At 37.3% G+C, this 19,924-nt stretch overlaps 1 protein-coding gene across 2 annotated transcripts in view; it reads right to left on the bottom strand.

The window, feature by feature from the left end:
• COMMD10 (COMM domain containing 10) overlaps window positions 1-19,924 on the bottom strand; it is a 150,014-nt gene that overhangs the window by 42,022 nt on the left and 88,068 nt on the right. The window contains exons 6-7 of one of the 2 annotated variants that reach the window (XM_038123863.1): window positions 2,183-2,242; window positions 997-1,555 (exon numbers count right to left, since the gene is read on the bottom strand). The exons of the other annotated variant lie outside the window; for it this stretch is intronic. Coding sequence (XP_037979791.1) covers window positions 1,517-1,555; window positions 2,183-2,242 — 99 coding nt within the window. The 3' untranslated portion in view covers window positions 997-1,516. Of the gene's footprint in view, window positions 1-996; window positions 1,556-2,182; window positions 2,243-19,924 lie in introns of those variants that run through there. 2 annotated transcript variants of the gene reach the window in all.

Genomic DNA, 19,924 nt, shown 5'->3' with positions numbered 1-19,924 from the left:
GATGAACCAGTCTATGCAGGGTGAGATGAGCAAGATGCCAAGCTCTTGTTGAACAGCCAGACCAAGGAGGTGACATCTGTATCTCCAGACAATACGGCACATGTGCCAGGGGCTTATGACAAGATGTGATTTTGGCAGCCAGCCTCACAAGCTATATCGGATAGCTGAGGATATTCTGCCAGGCAATGGTGACTCATTTCTTCTTCCAGGTGACTTTCTTCTTCTTCTTCTACAGTAACAGTGTTACTGTACCAGAGCAGTAGAGTATCATTTGGCACTTCTCTTCAGTGCCCTTTACTCACTTTTAGGCTGTTATCATCTGAATCTAATAATTTTCAGCTTGGACAACTTGTGTAAACCTCACAGTATTCAAAACATACATTCTAGTTGTACTTACATCTACAGTCATGAGCAAACAACCTATAGAAGGAAACTGTCCAGCTGGGTATTAACCATCCCTGATGTAGGCATCAGGAAGAAAAAGTTCTTAAATTTTGAATCAGCAAATTTCCTCTCGCCTTCTATAAGCCCAGAGCCCAGAGTCAGATACTGTGCAGCAAGAAGTTGCCTGTCAACAAACATCAACAAACAAGAACTAAGATGACTTTCACCTTTCTCATACTGCTCATGAATCATCTGGAACTAATGGGTGAAAGTATGACTAAGTTGACCTTTAATCACTACACTTCAATTTTTCCTGTTCAGTGTGAAAACACTGGTGGTAAAAAGAGCATGAGGAAGGATCAACATAGCTTTCAGAAATCTGTCAGATCATTTCAGCATTTTTTTGTTTTATACTCTGAGATTTCTCCCCTCAGTTATACACGACACTTCTTAGTTTCATTAGTGGGCATGCAGTGCTAAGAAGCCATGCTTATTTTCAGTGCCAAGAGTAAACATTGAAATGAGAGACATTGTTGATTATTTCAAAGAAAAAAATCCCACCAAACTAAAATAGAACAAAGATAGCGAAATGAAGTTTGACTAGCCCCAAAATAAAGTTTCAAAAATTCTGAATTTATTTTGACAAATCTGCAAGAAGCATTATCAATTGTGTGAATATTATTTAAAAACAATAGAGATTTTATTAGCTGTGTATTTTCTTATAACTTCTATATTTATGTCTACAAAAATGGGTTTTTTTCCTGGTCTCTCACTAACATGCAAATTTCTACCAGAATCAAGTAACACACATAATAGAATGGAAAAAAAATATTTCTGAAGCAGGGTAGCATTCTTTGGGGGAGGGAGGGCGTGGGCAGGGTGTTTCCCCACTGTAAGTAAAGGAGACATTTTTCACAGCTGCTAAGCAAACAAGAGAAGAAAGTCCATTAGAATCTTCAGATCCTTGACAAAGACTCTTGGCTAATGGTACTGGTCTGAAAAGCAGATAAGCCATATAATTTTACAAGAAGCAACCTGCTGAATCCTTCAGGAAATGCAGCTTAGCAATCTATCTTCAATTCAAAATAATGAGGTGGCAGGAGCGTGATGGAGAAATAAGTCTTCAAAAACATCACGTAAGGGAATCCAGCTGTGCTTGTATAGTTTCCAGCTATTTAAAGGAAAGAAAAAGAGAGAAAAACCTCCACTCATAAAGGGCTGTTTAGAAACATGCAAACAGAAATAACCAATATTTTCAACTATGCATACCAAATATATTTGCATACCAATATAAAAAATCCTGTACTCATGAATATTTGTTTTTACATGAAGCTATTAGAATTCATTGCTGCAGTTTAAATATTCAAATTTTAAAGAAACAGTTGTCTAAATACTACCTCTTTAGCATGCACAGATGTTTTCCTCTGAATTTCCAATGCATAATAACAAGGAAAAAAATAATAGAGTTCATTTTGACTGGATTACAAGCCTAGCATCTTGACTGAAGATGTAACATGAAGATGCTGTTTCCAGAGAGATCCCCACTGTCAATCATCAGCAGCTCCTCCTGATCTAACTGCCACGTATGCTTACAGTGACCCAAGCCCTGCCTATTCCAAAGCTGAATGCACAGGCTCTTCTTGAAAATGGTTTACATGATCAAAGGAAGCCAACAGCCTTAATTCTAGTTGGATTCCTTCTTTCCAGTTTTATTAGATTTAATTCATATTGGCAACAATTCCCGCTGAGCAGCATAAGGTGTTTACAAAGAAACTATAGTACTGTAAAATCTACAGACCTTGTTGTAGAACTCAAAAAGCTCCTGATGGCTAAATTCTACAAACACCTTCTTCAGGTTCTGTAAAGAAGAAAGAAAAAACAAATTAAAAAAAATAATAAGCATACTCCTTTTTCTCTTTTCTCCTTTCTCTTTTCTTTTCTTTTCTTTTATTTTCTTTTTTTCTTCTCTTTTCTTCTTTTTTTTTCTTTTTTCTTTTCTTCATTTCTCTTTTCTCATTTCAGTATTAACTCCAGTGCATCAAAATAGGAGATTAAGGTATATGAAAGATAATGATTAGTTTCCTTCTATTCACTACAATGTTCCTCATACATGTATATTTCATTTAAGTGAAGAATTCAAATCTACCAGTATATCTCTACTTCTCCTGTGAAGAACTGTAATAAAATAACCTATGTGAAGAATTTAGTTACCTTATTTTTAAGTCAGACTAAAATGAAAGATTACATTCATTTTTCTCAGCAGTCCATCTAAGATCTGGTAAATACCACTTCACAGTGACAAAGTCAATAGTGTATTTGATTGAACTGGCACAGCTATTAATGTACTGCACAGGCACAGAGCTGATACTTCCATTCATTCATCTAACAGTTCCAATCTTAGCATGCTGACACTGCTGTGGGCATCCATGCAGATTCAGCCCAAGTTAACAATTAACAAAACAGCTTCAAAGCAGTGCTTAAGCACTTAAAAAACCCACAAAATAACACAACTGATGAAAACTGCTGTAGATAAAACAGATGGTGGTAATAATCTGCATGCATGTGCTGATGTCTGTGAAGATGGGGGGTTAAATTAAAACTTCTGTCCTGCTTAACTTGCTTAGAACCTGCTACCTGCAATCACACTGCAGATCTATCCACACAGCTCCTGGCCTTATTCCTTCTACTTCACTTTGTGACTTTATTTAAAAGTAAATTTCTATTACTGTATATGCTCTTTGTTTTTCTTAGACTTTTCAAGGCTTAGAGGCATTCCTGAGGATAAAAGCTGACTACCATGAACAATAATGATACTCTGTGAAAGCTGAATCTCTGGACACCTCTACTCACAAAATATTATCAGCTGAAATAATGTACACACACTACATTTCTTTAACTGGTAGCAACTTCATGTACTACTTAGGTCAATAAAAAAACCACTTGTTTATCCACTCAGCTTAAATGGGCAAGGAAACTTTTGCATACAGACAAGGCTGAGGGGCAGATTCTGTGTACTCAATGCAATGCAAGTCTCAAGTTATGCCAAATAATGTCACTGAATTTGGCACACCAAATGCACAAGACCAGCAGAAGCCCTGGGAACACAGTATAGGTACTGCTTGGTGCCTGCTCCTCAAAAGGACCTGTAAGAGACACAGGAAAGAGATAAAATAACTGGGGCCAGCCTGTCTGGTGCAATTCCTCCTTCTCACTCTGTAGAAAGAAGGATCTCTTCCAACAATTTCAGGACAGCTACAAAAGCCTAGAAAAGGACCAGTGATTTGCATGAGAGACCAATCTTCCCCCTCTGGGAAGGAACAATGCAATACTGTGAATCGTATGGTGAATACAAAATAAAACCACCAAGACAGCAGTTTTCTTTGCCATGATTCCAGCTGATCCTCCCTCCAAAGAGCATAATGCCATGACAGGGAAGTAAAAGCATTTTTAAAGGCTTTTTAACAGCTAAGAAACAAAAAAGAAAGCAAACAAGGGTTTTTTCAGAAGAGAAAGCGGGTAGAGGAAAGAAGAAAGATAGACTAATAGCAAAGGGATCTACCATTTCAGCTAGGATGTTTGCTTGGCATTGGCCTTCTTAGAAGGATTCTGGCAACTGAATCAAAGGAATCAGAACTGCAAACACGAGGTTCAGCAAAAGGAAGAGATCTTGTATCTTAAAGGTTTATCAGTCACAATTAATAGCTAGGATCATTTCTTGAATGATTTCTGGAAAGGGAGTCTGCTCCATTTTGATGTGATAGTTTTGCAATGTCCCCAGAGAGGGGAAGAGAAAGACATCTGACCATCAGATCTCATTTCTCTCATCTCCATGTCTCGTTCAAGATGGACATCTCCTGGTACTTCTTCAGATCAGCAAGCACAATCAATTCTCCTTCTCTCTCTCACTGCTTGTCTTTCATATTTTCTACCTACATTAGTCACTGTTAGTTGGAAGATAGAGTATGCAAGTGAAAAAAAGTGCAGACCTTTAAATTCAGATACTCTTTACACTCTATAAAAAAAACCCACTCTGCTTTACGAACAGGATGAGATCTCTCTTCCCATTATTATTTAATAATCATACTCAGATAACTAGGACAAAATGTATGTTGGATCGTGGCAGGCAAATGTCTGTGGAGATCTAAAAGAAAGCATGCCATGCTAGGCTATGTTTCTGATCTGGGGTGGGAGTAGAAGTGTCAATGGGAGAGAGGTGTAACAATCTTGTATGAAATATGTTTTTTATCTGCACTTAATCATCTGCTAAAACACATTTGTTTGTATGTGTAAAAACCTGGTACATCTACTTCAACAGAGAGTGGTGTACAAAAAAACCCATGTAGAAGTATGGCACCAGTTAAAAATGTTACTTTACTATATTGAATTTTTCACTAGGACGAGTCCATTAAGGATAACTATCATTATTATATGGTCAGGAGTTCCTATACAAATTACAAAAATGTTGTATCATAACTAGCTCCCTAGAAAAAAACCCTGCTTCTCAGGTGCTTCTCTGATGACCCCCCATTTTGAGCTGAGATATCCATTATTTACTTATTTGCTTCACTCTGTGTGAATATAAACAAGTGCAAGTCAAACTGTGCACCACAAGACTAGGTTACCACTCAGTTCTTCAATTACTCAGTAAAATTGTCTTAAAAATGACTGTATAGATAGATTATTGCTAAACCCCCCAGAGCAGGCAAATTCCTAATATACTTAATGGAATTTTACTCAGAAAAGCATACACAATTACAAACCCCAATAATATTTCAACTGTAACTAAAACACAGGACGGAAAAAAACACTTTCAGTTTACTTACTTAATTAAATGTCACTGTGTGCAGACAAAGCCTCAACCTATTTATGAAAATTACAGCTAAGCTGACTTCTTTTATCTGCACATACAAGTTTTCAGATGTTGCCACTGATCTAGTGTGTGTTTCCCAGATGTAAATAAGAAAACAGCAATTTGCTGGATGTCTAACTTCTTTTTATCAAATGTATCATTGTTTTTTCCTCTTTCCTTATAAATATCTTCCCATCCCTCACCTTCACACTACTCTCCCCCTCATTTTTGGCATCTCATTTTCTCTTTGTTTTTATCATCTTCATGTGAAAGAAAACTAAATTGAGCAACCACAAAACTTAACTGAATTTATTCCCATTGTCACACCTTGTCAGTCCAACAGTTTTTCTAATTACATCCCAAATTTTGCTGCTGTGCCAGTGTTTACTCCTAGCTCCTACTTTTAAGAATTTTAGCCTTGAATGTGACAGTTTCAAAACATCAGATCGACATAGCTGAACATGCTATTCTTATGAAAATAAAGAAATCTCCAAAGTACCAAACGTTCATTCTTTGGGCTGCTTTGAAAACAAGGAAAACAGGCTTTTTGTCTGATACAATATCCATGAAGGGTGGCAGGGACTGCACTGGAGCAATATGCTCAATGAGTGTAGCTAAAGAGTATGTGCAGCACATTAGCTAAATAAAGCTGCTATTCAGCGTGTTCATCTACTGTAAAATATGACAAAGCACTGCATTTATTACTGGAAAGGTATGTGTGAATTGCAGGTGTCACCAAGAAAAATCTTTGCATCACTGTGAATTCACTGCAAGGAATATGGTAATAAGCTTTCTGAAATGTGTGGTTTAACATGTTTGGACATGTATCACTAGTGAATGTATTTTAAGTGTAAAAATTAGATTTTAGTGCCATTTTGCCTTCATACATCTAGATGAAATCTGATTTCATTCCACCTCTTCTATCACCCCAGGGTTGTATCAATTTACACCTCACAGCCTCCTGAGAACCGTGAAATTCTAATAAGCTTAACTGATTAGGGTTGTTTTCTCCCCTTAAGTATCTTCTCACTTACTGTCTGCTATTATTTTAAAAAACATAACATCTTCATCGGTCTCTAAAACCAAAATTCCTTTGGGGGTGGAAGAGGGGCAGGGAAGAAGAAGGAGAAATGAGAGGAAAATGAAGATAAAACTTCTGTATTCCCAGTCAATATTAATATGTTATCCTAACCAAAACAGCCATTCTGAGTGTCTGGCTAATTCTACAAAATAACCATAGTCTTTTAATACACATTTAGCTTGCAACCACCATCAAACAGTTAGGAAAATTTTTTAGCTGAACATGATCATCAGCATAAAATGATGAAGATACAAATATACAGGATATGTAAGAGTCTCCAATTTCCCATTATCTTGGCTAACTACTTTAAACACTAATACCTTCTTGCTGCAAAACATTTCTGTGGAAACCAAGGAAAAATTGTCTCCTTAAAATACTTCAGAAAGCAGAGGCAAATTTTGGGTTATAATCAAAGGACTGGGTTTTGCTTTTAGGGGGTTGGTTGGTTGTTTGCTTGCTTTTACATTTGGAATGTTTATGTGTTTGTAGTGGTTTGTTGGGTGTTTTTAATACAGTGCTCTAGATATTCATAACGTGCTACTGAAAAAAGCCTTATTACTAATGACAGAGGTTTGCAACCTTACATACTACACAGCTATTCCACACTTTTAAGTCCCCAACCCCATGTGTAAGCATAAAGTAATGCACTAGGAGTTATAAATTAAAGCTAAACCTCCGGTTTAAAGCTAACTGGAATACAAAAAACAGATACTACTGTTCTCAACTGCAAAGCTATAATTACTTCAACGATGTTGAAAAATAAATGCCAAGTATTTTGAAGCAAACGGAGGGATAAGCTGAATTATATAACATATTTATAAGCTAAATGTCTGCTGATAATGAAAATGTTTTGTGACTGAGCACATGTAAAAAATACAGTATATTCAGCAAAGCTTTTTAGTAGTAACTAAGTGAAATAACATACATCCCAGCCTTCATATTCTAATATTACCTTTAATACTATCTTGAGCCACATCTCCATTAGGTTTGAGAGAAGAACATTTTCACATTTGCTATTCATTTTCCAATTTATTTCTATTACATATCCTTAAAATCTCAGATAGAACAGAATTATATGGATAACTAAGCTCATCAGTTTATGGACAAATTAAGATTCACTCCTAAACAGACCCCAGTTGATTCTGCATTTCCCTCTGGACCTATCAGTTTTTGTGCTACACTTGAGGAGGATTTTGTGGACAGTTGGCTAGCTGAGAAAGGTCACACAGACATAATATCGTTGGTTAAGCAAGAAGGAGACAAGTATAGGAGTCAGCAGTGTCCACATAAGGCAAGGACACTGCGCCCTTGGTGCAACAACAGGATAAGGAAGAGGATTTTTGTTTAGAAATATGAAGAATCTGCAACAGGATAACCACAAGAATGCAGAAGTAGGCATAGTTGGCTGATAAGTAACTAACCAGTAATGAGCTCACCTTTTGCAATATGTATTAGTCTCATTAACACCAATATAAACATGTGTGCCTATCAATAAAGTTCGAGACTTGCTGATCACTCATATTGCGTGCCGCATTTCTCCCACCGATCCAACAAAACACTAATTCAAACTTCCTTTAAACTTGGTTGGATCCCAGAGAACTGTGCATTCACCTAGGCACTTACAAATTCCAGCCCTTTTTCTACTTATATCTCACAGAATTTATCAAAAAGTTTCTGCTGCTTGGTCAGAAGACCAAATTTAAGAAGAGCATGTGCATTGAAACAGACCAGCATTTCTTAGAAGCACACCTGTTTGTTAACTCTCTGCATATAAGAGATGGTAATTAAAACTTCTTCATATTCTTACAGTTGTTGATGGATGTAATTCAGCAAAACACTGGGAGTTAAATACAGACTAATATATTCCCAATTAAACTTCTTTCACATCATCAAAAAATGTAGCCTTCAAACTTCATTTTTTTTCCAAGCTTATCTCAATTTGCAATACCAAATTACTATTTTTGTAGAGAAAAAAAAAATCATGTTTTATTACTGAATTACATGCATTTCAAGTTTCAGTGTGTAACTGTTATAAAATGTAAGCTACTAACCAATGCTTCCTGACCAACATATTAACATTTAGTTCATAAACACACTATGTTCCTCCTTTCAAAGTTGCATTTCTTTTTCATATAAGCTTAAGAAACTCAAATTCCTTGTGGATTCAGAGAGAACAAGATCAGCATCGTACTGAAGATGACTCTCTCCCTCTTTGCAACCTATATGTAAGCATCCTAACCAAATCCTGTGTTGATTCCTGAGATCTAACCAATGTGTTACTGCAATTCATGGAGGTACATACAGAAAAATCTTGAATCTCACTCCAGCAGATTCAGGATCATTTAAACATGTTTGCATGGAAGACAGCAAGAATGAATTTATTGTCCAATCTGGTAATAAGGCAACAGATTCGGCAGGCATTTGGAGACCTACAGAAGACCTGCCATACTCCCAAACTGCAGTAAGAATTGTCAGTCACTACCGTTTTCACTACTCCTGTTCCTTTCCACCCTCACAACAATACCCATTGCTGGCCTGAATGAACTGATGCAAAACTACAGACAGGAAATGGGACACAAGTACTGAAAAAGACCATATAGGCTGGGAAGATCACAGAGCACTTGAGACAGACACGTCCCTTTTTCACAGTAGGTAAGAAAAATGCTTTTAAAACTGCGAGAATTATCTGAGAAAAAAACCCCAAAACTACAGTTTTCACCTCAGTACATTGTGTCAGAGTAAATACCATCTTAATAAAGAAAAGAGAGATTGAAAAGGCTTTTTTCCCAATAGTTGTATCCAAGCAAAGTGTTCCTAGGAATTTACATTCCTATAAGTACCAACATTATATTGGTTGGCCTTTCAATGATACTTTCGCATGGAAAACTTCTAAAAACCAAAAATCTAGAGATGAGGGCTGACACTTCTGTGCAGATTATGTTCACTTTCAGAAAAACACCACAGTGAACAAACATGCTTTTTGGAGAAATGGGTGGTAGATGTGTATCAGTGTATGCCTATCACTTAGAAGCATGTCTTTCATATTGATACTTCCCTGTATGTTGCAGGTATGGAAAATGGCTCTATTGAAAGGCTGACTTGCTTTATGTCAGTTCTGCTTTTGTATTTACCTTCACATGCCCTTTCCTTCTTTGAAGAAAACTACACACACTGCACAAGCCCAACTGACTCCTCACTAGACTCCACATGGAATCAGACACTACGAGTAACAAGCCTCCATCTACATGAATGTTGTTGTATATTCAGGATTCAATAGCAAAACATGCATAATTTCCAAAAACAGTATATCCAACAAAACATGTGTTTAAAAGTCGGTTCATTCACTGAAAGGCTGCCACAATTACTAAGAATGTCACAGATTAATCTGAGGAGCACAGGTCCTAATAATTATCTTCCTGTTTCACCTCTTACTTAATTTTGCAAATTCTACTGTATTCCAAATACTGCAGAAAGCTGTTTGAAGAAGCAGTCTTACTAAAAATTTAAAAAGGAAACCCACAAGAAAAAAAAAAACAAAATAAACCACAAAAACCCACAAACAAACAAACAAACAAACAAACAAACAAAAAAGAAAACCAACAAAAAAAAACCCCAAAACCCACCCAAAGAGGCTTTCTTCCTATTAAATTTCACTGCATCAAGTTTGGAAGAAAGAGTTAATGAGAAATCATATACACCCACTGTCTGTAACTATCAAAATACAACCTTCTTCTTTAATCAGAGCTATACTGTAATAAGTGGTTTTACTCCTCAGAAGAAATTAAATTCTTATCTTTCCCATTTTGGTACAACTCACTTGTCACAGAACTTATGACATTTAAAAAATTAAGTTCAGGAACACTGCAAGGAAAACCAGGCAGTTGTGATTCTGTGTTTCTTTTATTTCCACTGTGGCTAGCATGTATAAGTCTTCAAAGTCATGAAGACCAGTAAGTTCACATTTCCACTCTAAGGATAGCTCACATCAAAACTCACACAACAGTCTTACATTCACCTCAAATGATAAGAAATTCACTTTTCTTCTTATTATTGTATTCACAGATAACCTCTGCTGAAGAAATGGAAAGCCTAGGCATGCTGGCACCAGAAATGCTTTCAAGCTTTTCTGACCTCACATGTCCACCAGATCTGACCACACCTGATGCCATTTTGATCTGATGCCACATTAAAGAGATGTCATGTAGCTATAGTTGTGAAATATTTTCGTTATTACGATCTGAAAATAATCAAATTCTAGGAAACTAGCAGAAGTGAGTATAAATATTAAGTGCCTAGTATTGTCATCCACCAACTTAAGATTATGAACTTAAATGGCAAACAATGCACCTTGGGTGTCTTGGAACAGTGAAGCTCCGCTTACAGCATCAAAGGCAGACTGAAAACTCTCTGCATCTCGATATACAATGGTCAAAACCCCCTATTGGCTAGAAGAGCAGCTCAACACCATGCACTGAGCGTTTTAAAGAGCTTCTCATACAGCTTGCTTGCAGCTGATGTAATTAACCTAGAGTTACAAATACTTTATATTCCAATCAGTTGCACATCTAATGCTGGGTCTGAAGCTGGATTTAGAGGAAGCCTAAACTGTCATCCAAACCACTCAAGAAACCACCCTTTGTTCTTGTCAAAAAGCCAGATAAAACCTCCTCTGTCCATCCAGAGAAGAAACTTGGGTTGTTATTATCTGCATCCACATCTAGAGCCACAGATCCAACAGAAATATTATATAGTGATGTCATGTATATAACTAACATTTTAAGAAGGATTTATACCTCCATTTAGAAACAAAGGAAGCTGGTATCTTTTTGAATTATTGCCTTCTGAGCCTACCTGGTTCAGTAAGAAACTGCAACGGTGTATTGTTTTACCACGAAGAACCTTCATCACTGGAATATCTGAAAGTATCTATTGTTTCTACTGAGGCACAAAAAAAGCAGCTGGATAAAAGACACCAGCAGTGAGGGGAAAGATCTAAGGAAGATCAGATACACATGAAATCAATGTAACTATGTGAAAACACCTTTCAAAAACCTGTTTAAATATTCACAAAATGTTGAGATTAGATAATCTGTAAACTAGGTTTTTTGTTTGAAATGGGTCACTCAGAGTATCACAAATTTGGATTTTGTTAGACAGATCAGCAAAGACAAAATGTTTGGGGCTGTTTTTTCTGTGCTAAAGGGATGCTAGTGGCTGTCAGCAAGTATGTTTTTTGATTTCCAGCAGGCAAATAGTTCCAGCAGCTAGCAGCTGGGGGCTTGCACAGAAATCTCAGCTGCTGAAAGACAGGGAAGTTATGCAGGAATGAGGGATGTTAACTAGCAGTCTAGTCCCCAGCAGGATCAAAGGCAAAACTCTTAGGGAATAACATTGTTTGTAAAATAATACATATTTTATCCTATTTAAAATTTGCTTAATTTTATGAGGAAGTCACCTACTTACTATTTTTACTGTGTTCTAAGGGTTGTAATATATCTGCAGCTCTTGCTACAATGCTCACAGTCTACAAATAAATGCTGGTATCTCTTCCTTGCCATAAGCAACCCAGCAAAGCCTTGAACCAGATCTACCTGCTTGTATCAAGGACACACTGATGTCAGATGTCTCACTGATGTGAACAAAATTACACTGCATCACTAACCTGACCAAGTAAACACCAACATTTCTCAGACAACAGGCCACAGTGCAAAACTGGAAGAGGTCATTATTCAAAACCTATTTTCAACAGTTATTAAAACCAAAGTTTCTCAAATTAGACAAAAAAGCTTTGCCTTTTACAAGAATTACAAATAGATTATGTGGTCTTCTCATTACAACTCCACAAAAGTAATAAGAATGTGGAAACAACCACTATAGTACAAAGCAATCAAGCAACCACTTTGTCACTGAAGGTTACACACATTCTAATGACACAAAATTAGCTATTCTAGATTTCAGACAATGGAATTCCAGTGATTTTGCTTTACTGCTTTTGCTGACAAATTATTTAAACCTTGATGCAGTGGAGTGGTGTGAATTCTCACTGCTTACTGAAAACTGGACAAAGTGCTAAGGACTGAAAGTACAAGTTCCATGTGTTTTTCACATATACCAAAGATGAAATGAGGTCTCTCACCCCCAATTTCCTTCAAAGTCAGACTATGAACATAAGTGTGTAATATCCTTTCAGGAAAGAAAAAACAATTTTTGGCTAACTTGAAAGAGGATATCATAGCCCTTCTTATTTTATTCAAATCCATGTGCTATTGAATTACAATTCATACAGGTTGCTTTAAAAATAGCTAGTAATATGAAAGAATATAGTACTAGATTCAGATTATTTTACAGACGGCAGAGCACAATCCAGTACTCAGGCTGGCTGCAATGGTTTCAGAAAATATCAAAACCAAGATAATTTTTATGCTTCTCTCTCAAAATGAACCCGTTTAGCTCCCAGTTAACTACATTTTTCTCTTTCAAGACAGCATTGCATGGTGCAAAACTAAAATGGTAGGTAGAGCAAGCAATAAAAAATGTATGTGGTGTAATCTTTTAACAAAGATGGACATTAAATTAATATTTAAACTAAACTTAATGTCTTTTTTGTCTTTTTAACACAGGGGTTCCTCAAAGGAAAAAATGGAACAGCAAGATGTTACAGGCCAGTTTGCAAATACTATTTTCTTAGAATCACACATCATTAAGGATGGAAAAGACCCACCAAGATCATTGAGCCCAGCCAATCTTTGACCAAATACCACCATGCCAACTAAACCACAGCACTAAGTAACATACCCAGTCATTTCTTGAACACTTCCTCTATCACCTTCCTGGGCAGCCCATTCCAATATTTAACAATCCCTTCCGGGAAGAATTTCTTCCTGATGTCCAACATGAACCCCCTGCCAAGAACAGCCAAGGCCATTTCCTCTTGTCCTGCTGCTAGTTCCCTACCTTTCCACAACCTCCTTTGAGGTAGCTGTTAGTACCAAGGCAGTGTACAGTTGCATTCAAGGTGCAAAACTGGTCTCTGAGCTGCAGAAAAATGAACTAGAAGAATGAAAGGGTGACAGCTGAACTGGTGAACCGGAAGACAGCCTGATGATCCTAGTCAGAATAAGTGTGACAGCAGTCTTTATAAAAGAGCATATTAAGAGTATCTGTGCTTTCTTACTGGTGTGATAGAATTAAGAGTTGAACACACACTAAAGGGAGACGCCACTGATTCCAGGCTTGAGAAATGTTTTGTATCTGTTGAAGAAAGTAATTCCAAAACTCTACACAGAAGACTGAATTGCCCAAATTGCAAACCAGTTTCTTTAATGAGAACAACAGTGTAACATACTTTGGGAGCATTATTTTGAAAGGATTAAAACACTATTGTGAAAGAGAAGTAATGCTATTTGGACTGCTTTGTTTATTTCAGAGATAAGCAGATTGACTGGTTTACACCATAAACTAGGCAGGACTCCATGGTCAGACAATGGCTGTGTGGGATTAGAGGCTACCTAAGGAATACAAAGATCCAACAGCTGATTTGCCAGTTGGCAATCTACTTCTCAAAATGATAAACACAGTACTTGGGGTTTTGTGGCATTGGTGATACCCTCTAAATCTTTCTATATAATATCCTTCTATATAATATCCTTCTAAAGCTGAAGCTGAAGCCTACAGAGATATGAAATTCTAGAATGCAGTAACAAAGCCTGATATTACAAGAGAAAGGGCCAATTGAATAAAATGCATGTCTGTATCAGCAAGACCTTTCATAAATAGTCAAAATGAAGTTTTGTATTTGAACTGAAATGTTTCTCCAATAGTTGTTCATATTTTCTGAGTGTTGAAATGTGAAAATAAACATATGAGAGGTCAATAGCTACAAGCCATTTAACAATAGCTATCCTTGGTACAGGATATTCACAGTTGGTATTCACAGCTATTCACAGTTGGTACAACTGTGAATGAAGATCCAGAATACTGAAGATCCAGAAAAACTTTACATTCCTCTTTTTTTCTGGGAACGCAAACTTTCCTTTCTGAAATACACCCTTCAAGATTAATACATGAATGACAAGAGATTCTTATCTTAAAGCATATTCCATTGTAAGAAGAAGAGAAGAGAGTGTTTATCTCCACTAGCAAAAACACAGCCATCAGCCACAGTGCAGTGATTCTCCTCTGTTCAGCACTTGAAAGGCTTCATTTGAGACAGCCTCAGTACAGGACAGATGTCTGGAAACTGGGGGGAGTTGATAACTGAAGGGTTATCATGCAGATATACCAGATGTGAAGAGATACTAAAAGTATCTCTTCACACCAGGTTTATCCAGATATAATGGATTGGTAACAGGGTTAAGAATAGGGAATCTACCTGCAGTCCTATTGTCCTGACATAATCCTTAAAGTTATTATATTCCACATCTATCTGTGCACAAAGAATTCTCATTGTATCTTGAAGACCCTACAAACAAGAACCCTGGTAGGGAGTGTGCTATCGCAGGTGCTTTTACAATCATCTCTTGCATGTGGTTTCCTGGGTTTTGCCATGTGGTATTTGCTTCACTGGCTCTTTGGTCTTCGCTTAAGCAGAGATTTTCTCCTTTTTGGGTTCTCCTTTCATTTTTTTTCCTCTTTCCTCATCTCGGAGGGGCTGCAGCAGGGCGTTTGGGCTGCCCTGGGGAGGATTCTGCAGGTGCTTCCACAGCCCAGGCACTGTCCCGCAGGGGCACAGTGGCCCCGCTCCGGCCGAGCCGCCGCTGGCTCAGCGGCAGCGACCGGCCGGGGACAGAGAGCACCGAGTGCCCAGGGACAGCGGGGACAGAGAGCACCGAGTGTCCCGGGACAGCGGCGACAAGGAACACCGAGTGCCCCGGGACAGAGAGCACCGAGTGTCCCGGGTCAGAGAGGACAGGGAACACCAAATGCACCGAGCCAGCGGGAACAGGGAACACCGAGTGGCCCCCGCCCTGCTGAGCCTCAGGGGGAGCCGTCAGGTCTCCATCTGGTGCTGCACCTGGCCCATGAGCTCTGCCTTCCAGCAGGGATCTGCTGCCATCCCGTCCCTCGGTCCTACAAGCCCAAGGCCGTCCCTGCCAGGCACGGTCTCAGGAAGGGCATTTCCAGCAGATCGTGAGTTTGCAGCAGTTGGCTATCTAGCCGTTATTTACTGTTACTTTTTTCATTCTTGCCTGTTGCCACTTTGTTTGTTACTAAACTGTAATTTTTTTCACTTACATCTTTGGGTATCTCATTCATACTGGCAGGAAGGGATTAGTTGGAATGAAGGAGGAAGTTAATAATTTCAGATTGCCCACCTCTTTAAATTGTCTCAAATCTATACATCCATATGTAACAATTGTAGCATTAAGATGTATCTCTGTGACAGGTGATTTTAGTTTATTCTGTTAAATACTAGAGATTTACCTGCTTAGGGAGTTCACCTCATAACAAAAAATCATGTTTGGCAACAAATAATAACTATCCCTTACCTGAAGAACTGATAAGGAATACAATTTCAATCCATTCATGACCATTCAATTTCTCCAAATAATTCTCACAGGGAGCTAATCCAAACAAAATCGCTAAAAGTTGGCAACTACATCTTTTAGATGGCCACTATTCTTCACTCTTAAAAGACACAGCTCCGGATGCATGAGTAATTTCAATAGATACGGACTGATAAGCAGTGAGAGTAGCCAGAAAAATGATCTAGATAACTTGGTAGGAGGCCACTGAAGTTCACACAAGACAAGGCTGTTGAACAGTCAAGCCTTGGGATCTGAAGACTTATTGACTTCCTGTTTGTTTATCACCAGCAGTATGAAAGTGCTGCAACTGGAGTGTGATTAAAGAATTCCAGCACAAACTTCAATAACTCTGAAACTTTAAAGAGAGTGTAAAACATCCATAAAGAGCAAGTATAAGAGGGAATACCTAAAGGGTCCAGAGCTCTTGAATGAAAAACTGCCCCTATTAGTCAGCTACACCTCTCTAGACACTACCATTCAGAGCACTACTGGGCCATAGGGCTCTTGGTGTAGAGGTAAAATGTTATGGTCAGATAATACAAGGAGCTAGATTACCTCCAACCGCTAAAATGTGCTTAATAGAAAGTCAATACGTTAATTTTGCATTAGTGGTTGCATAGCCCATTCTCTCAGAATCTAAGACAGCATAAAAACGCAAGGCTGGCATAAGCTCTGTATTAGCTGCATATATTCCAGTTAATGTGACAGAATGGCTATCTTGTATCCGACATTACAATTCTACTGTGAGCAATCCAGCAGTGCAGACATACAGTATTAATGATTGTGAAATCATGCCTTGACTCCATGGCGCTAACCTAATTCTGAAATTAGACTTTGTTTATTTCACAGCTGGGTACTAACTGGCTATGAATTGAACTGAAAATCCTATTTACAGGCCAGAATGTGGCAATACTTCCAAGCAAACAAGAGACTGAAGAGGTGAAGATAGATATCAAAATGGGGCTGTAAATTACTTTGCTGAATGCTCTTACTCAAAAGGTGCATGGAATACTTCACTATTCTGAAGCCTTACCAGAACAAGTCTCACAGGCCATTATTCAGACGATAGTAACAATTACTAGAAAATGCTGTATTTTTTCCTACATCACTCTCTAAATGCAGCATGGCATCATCTCATCTCCCTAGTGTTGCAGTTTCCAGTATAATATGTTTTTCTAACACTGTTTTCTAACACCGTTTTATGGAAACCAAGAAACACCGACATAGTCTCACAATCAAAACCTACACAAATTAATGAAATTTTAAGGAATTTACTTCAGTTACTTCATACAATCCCAGCACCCCACTGCTTCTAGCTGCTGACTACAAAAAGCTCCAAAATCTTCTCTAGTTGAACAGCTACACTTGAAAGCACAAAATAATGCAAGAATTTTAAAACTAAATATAACTTTGTCACAAATAATGTTTTCCACTGGTTTAGATAGCTCCACAATCAAGAAAATGTGTGAAATCAGTTGTGACTGAGAATTATAAAGAAAGTAATTAGTTCATGGAGATAAATCTAGAAATCAATACAGACCTTGGAAAAGACAGACCTCAGGACCAAGACTCTGCAAGAGTGGCTTCTGTCCAGCCCTGTCATCACTCTGTGTTCTAGGAGCGAGGAAGGAAAGACAGTCCCTTCTTCTGCCATCCCCGTAACACCCAGTTAGAAGATACCTGGGCTTCAGTAACAGTCTATCCCTGTATTTCCATGACAAAAAGCAATTTTGAGGGACCACAGTTACACACCAACACAAAGTCCATTTATTTTAAAAATGTATCTACAATCAACTTCTTCCTATTGAATAAGGATTTGACTAGAGTGCTTCACTACTAACAGAGAAATTTTTTTAATCTATTTTTTAAAAAGTTAAGTAAAGTTATTAAGTTTTGCAGTGATAAAAACTTTCTGCTCCATCAGTGCAATAAATTTTTTAACATCTTTAATTAAGCAAATTTTAAGAAGTTTTCATTCACTTGATGTTGAAGTCTCAAAGTATGGCCTGTATTTTTGCCAGCACAGCTACTTCTAAGTGAACTGTAGTAAATGCTTTATTATTTAATTTGTTTGTTTTTTTAATTTTTTTTATAGCTACTTTCAAGTGAACTGCAGTGAACACGTTATTTGGGCCTTTTAATTTTTTTTTGGGCCCCATATCATGAAGCCTAGCCACACTAAATCAGAAATAGTTCCTCCTGCACTACCTTTATCCAGTATAAAAATACTGCCTTAAAACCTGTAGGAAAATATTAAGTGCATATATGCAGTATTCATTACTTAAAATCTTGTATTCTGTTTTTTAAAACATTTTCTTTCACTTCAAGCTTTTTTGAATAACAGGGAGAGAAAACACACCTGAAATAAATAAACTCATTTTACAGATAATTTCTAACAAAAATGAAATATGCTCAAGGACATCCACACCTTATGTAAATGCTTACCATGAAATAATTTTATTATAGTTAAGATAAATATCAGTGAACAAAAGGGGCGAATGGAACAGGGTAAAAGTACCAGATTTTATTGTGTTCATTGAATTAATACTACACCAGTGAAGAGTAAAAAAAACTGCAACAGTGTACACAAGTGTATAAAAATGTACACAAGTGAGCTCTCCAGCGTCCCTGAGAACTTACCAAAGACATACTACATTTGTTCACAGGTTTGTGCGTGATTCTGCAGCACAGCATGAGATTAGACTGCCTATACAGTCTAATGCTTTCTTGATAAGTTTACCTAGCCACAGCTATGATGTTCGGTTCTTGCTTTTGCAGAAAGATGAAATGACTTGCAAACACTTCTGCTGACTTCATTTTCTTCTTGATCCTCAACACTAACAGCTGAAGTTTTAAAAGTGGCACTTCTGAAAAAGCTTAGAAGACTCTAAGAGTGGCAACTTTTTTCATACATCATTTCCTACTAGCAGTTTATATTTTTTACTAAGAGTAAAGTGCAGATCTGTATAATCAGTAAATTCAGTTTCCTCATGTTGTAATGAAGAGCTGTAACACCTTGACTCTTGAGTTATTTTTATTAATTTTCAATCCAGGTTTGGACATCTTTTGCATGAGTGATAATCTGAACTCCTATCCTACCTAGATTCTACTTTCACAATCCAATAGAAGATGTTGCATCACACAATGTACTTCTGAAAAAAACCTTCATGCCTACAATATGAACAAGTCTCCATCAAAAAATTGAGACTTGAACCTCACTTGAAAATTACTTATTTTTCAAAAAATCCAATTAATTAACAAGCAGGTTTTAGGCAAAACCATCTGTCCATTTCAAAAGACAATTAATATCTTTGCCCAGAACATTAAGTCTTACATGGCTATAGAAATAACAACACTTAATTTAATACTGTACCATCTTGCTAGAGGGAAAATGTAGAATAGCTCTTTTATAAACTCTGTTAAAAATGTATGAGTTTTTTTTTGTTTTGGAAAATCTAATTTTTTTAATCCATAACCCTTAAATGTCACACACACTGAAAACCCACATGCATCCTAAGCAGAGCAGATAAAAAGCAGGCAGCATATATTAATAACAATGGGCCGATTAGCATGGAATCAGAATGCCAGTCTTAACATGAGCAGGTCATATGTCTGTACAGCAAGGAGACTGACAATACAAATTTTCTCAATATGCAAACCTTTTGTCCCAAACTACTTTTTCGAAAATTGTGACAAATGGATTTTATACAGTGAGCATAAACGAAGTGTCATTATTTTTAAAACGGATAGCTGTATTTGTTTTTGCCCAAGTAGAACTGAGAGAGGACAGAAAAAATAAATGAGGAAAAATTACCATTAAACAAAACTAAGACAGAAAATGCATTTTTTCCTGAGTTAGAAATTATTTCAACAAGAGTCTTTGAAGCATGTTACAGGAATATCTAGTAATTGGAAGCCAGAGACTTAATCTTGGAGAAGGAAGCTATTTTCATTGTAGAATCATGGCCTGGCTTGTGTTGGAAGGGGCCTTAAGGATCATCTAGTTCCAACCTTTCCACAAGGAAAGGAGAGGACAAGGATGCTATTCACTAGATCAGGTTGCTCAGGAATCCATCCAACCTG

Source organism: Motacilla alba, chromosome Z (genome assembly GCF_015832195.1).
Source record: "Motacilla alba alba isolate MOTALB_02 chromosome Z, Motacilla_alba_V1.0_pri, whole genome shotgun sequence".
NCBI lineage: Eukaryota > Metazoa > Chordata > Aves > Passeriformes > Motacillidae > Motacilla > Motacilla alba.
The sequence above is the reverse complement of the archived record's forward strand: the minus strand, read 5'-3'. Positions and strand labels throughout refer to the sequence as shown.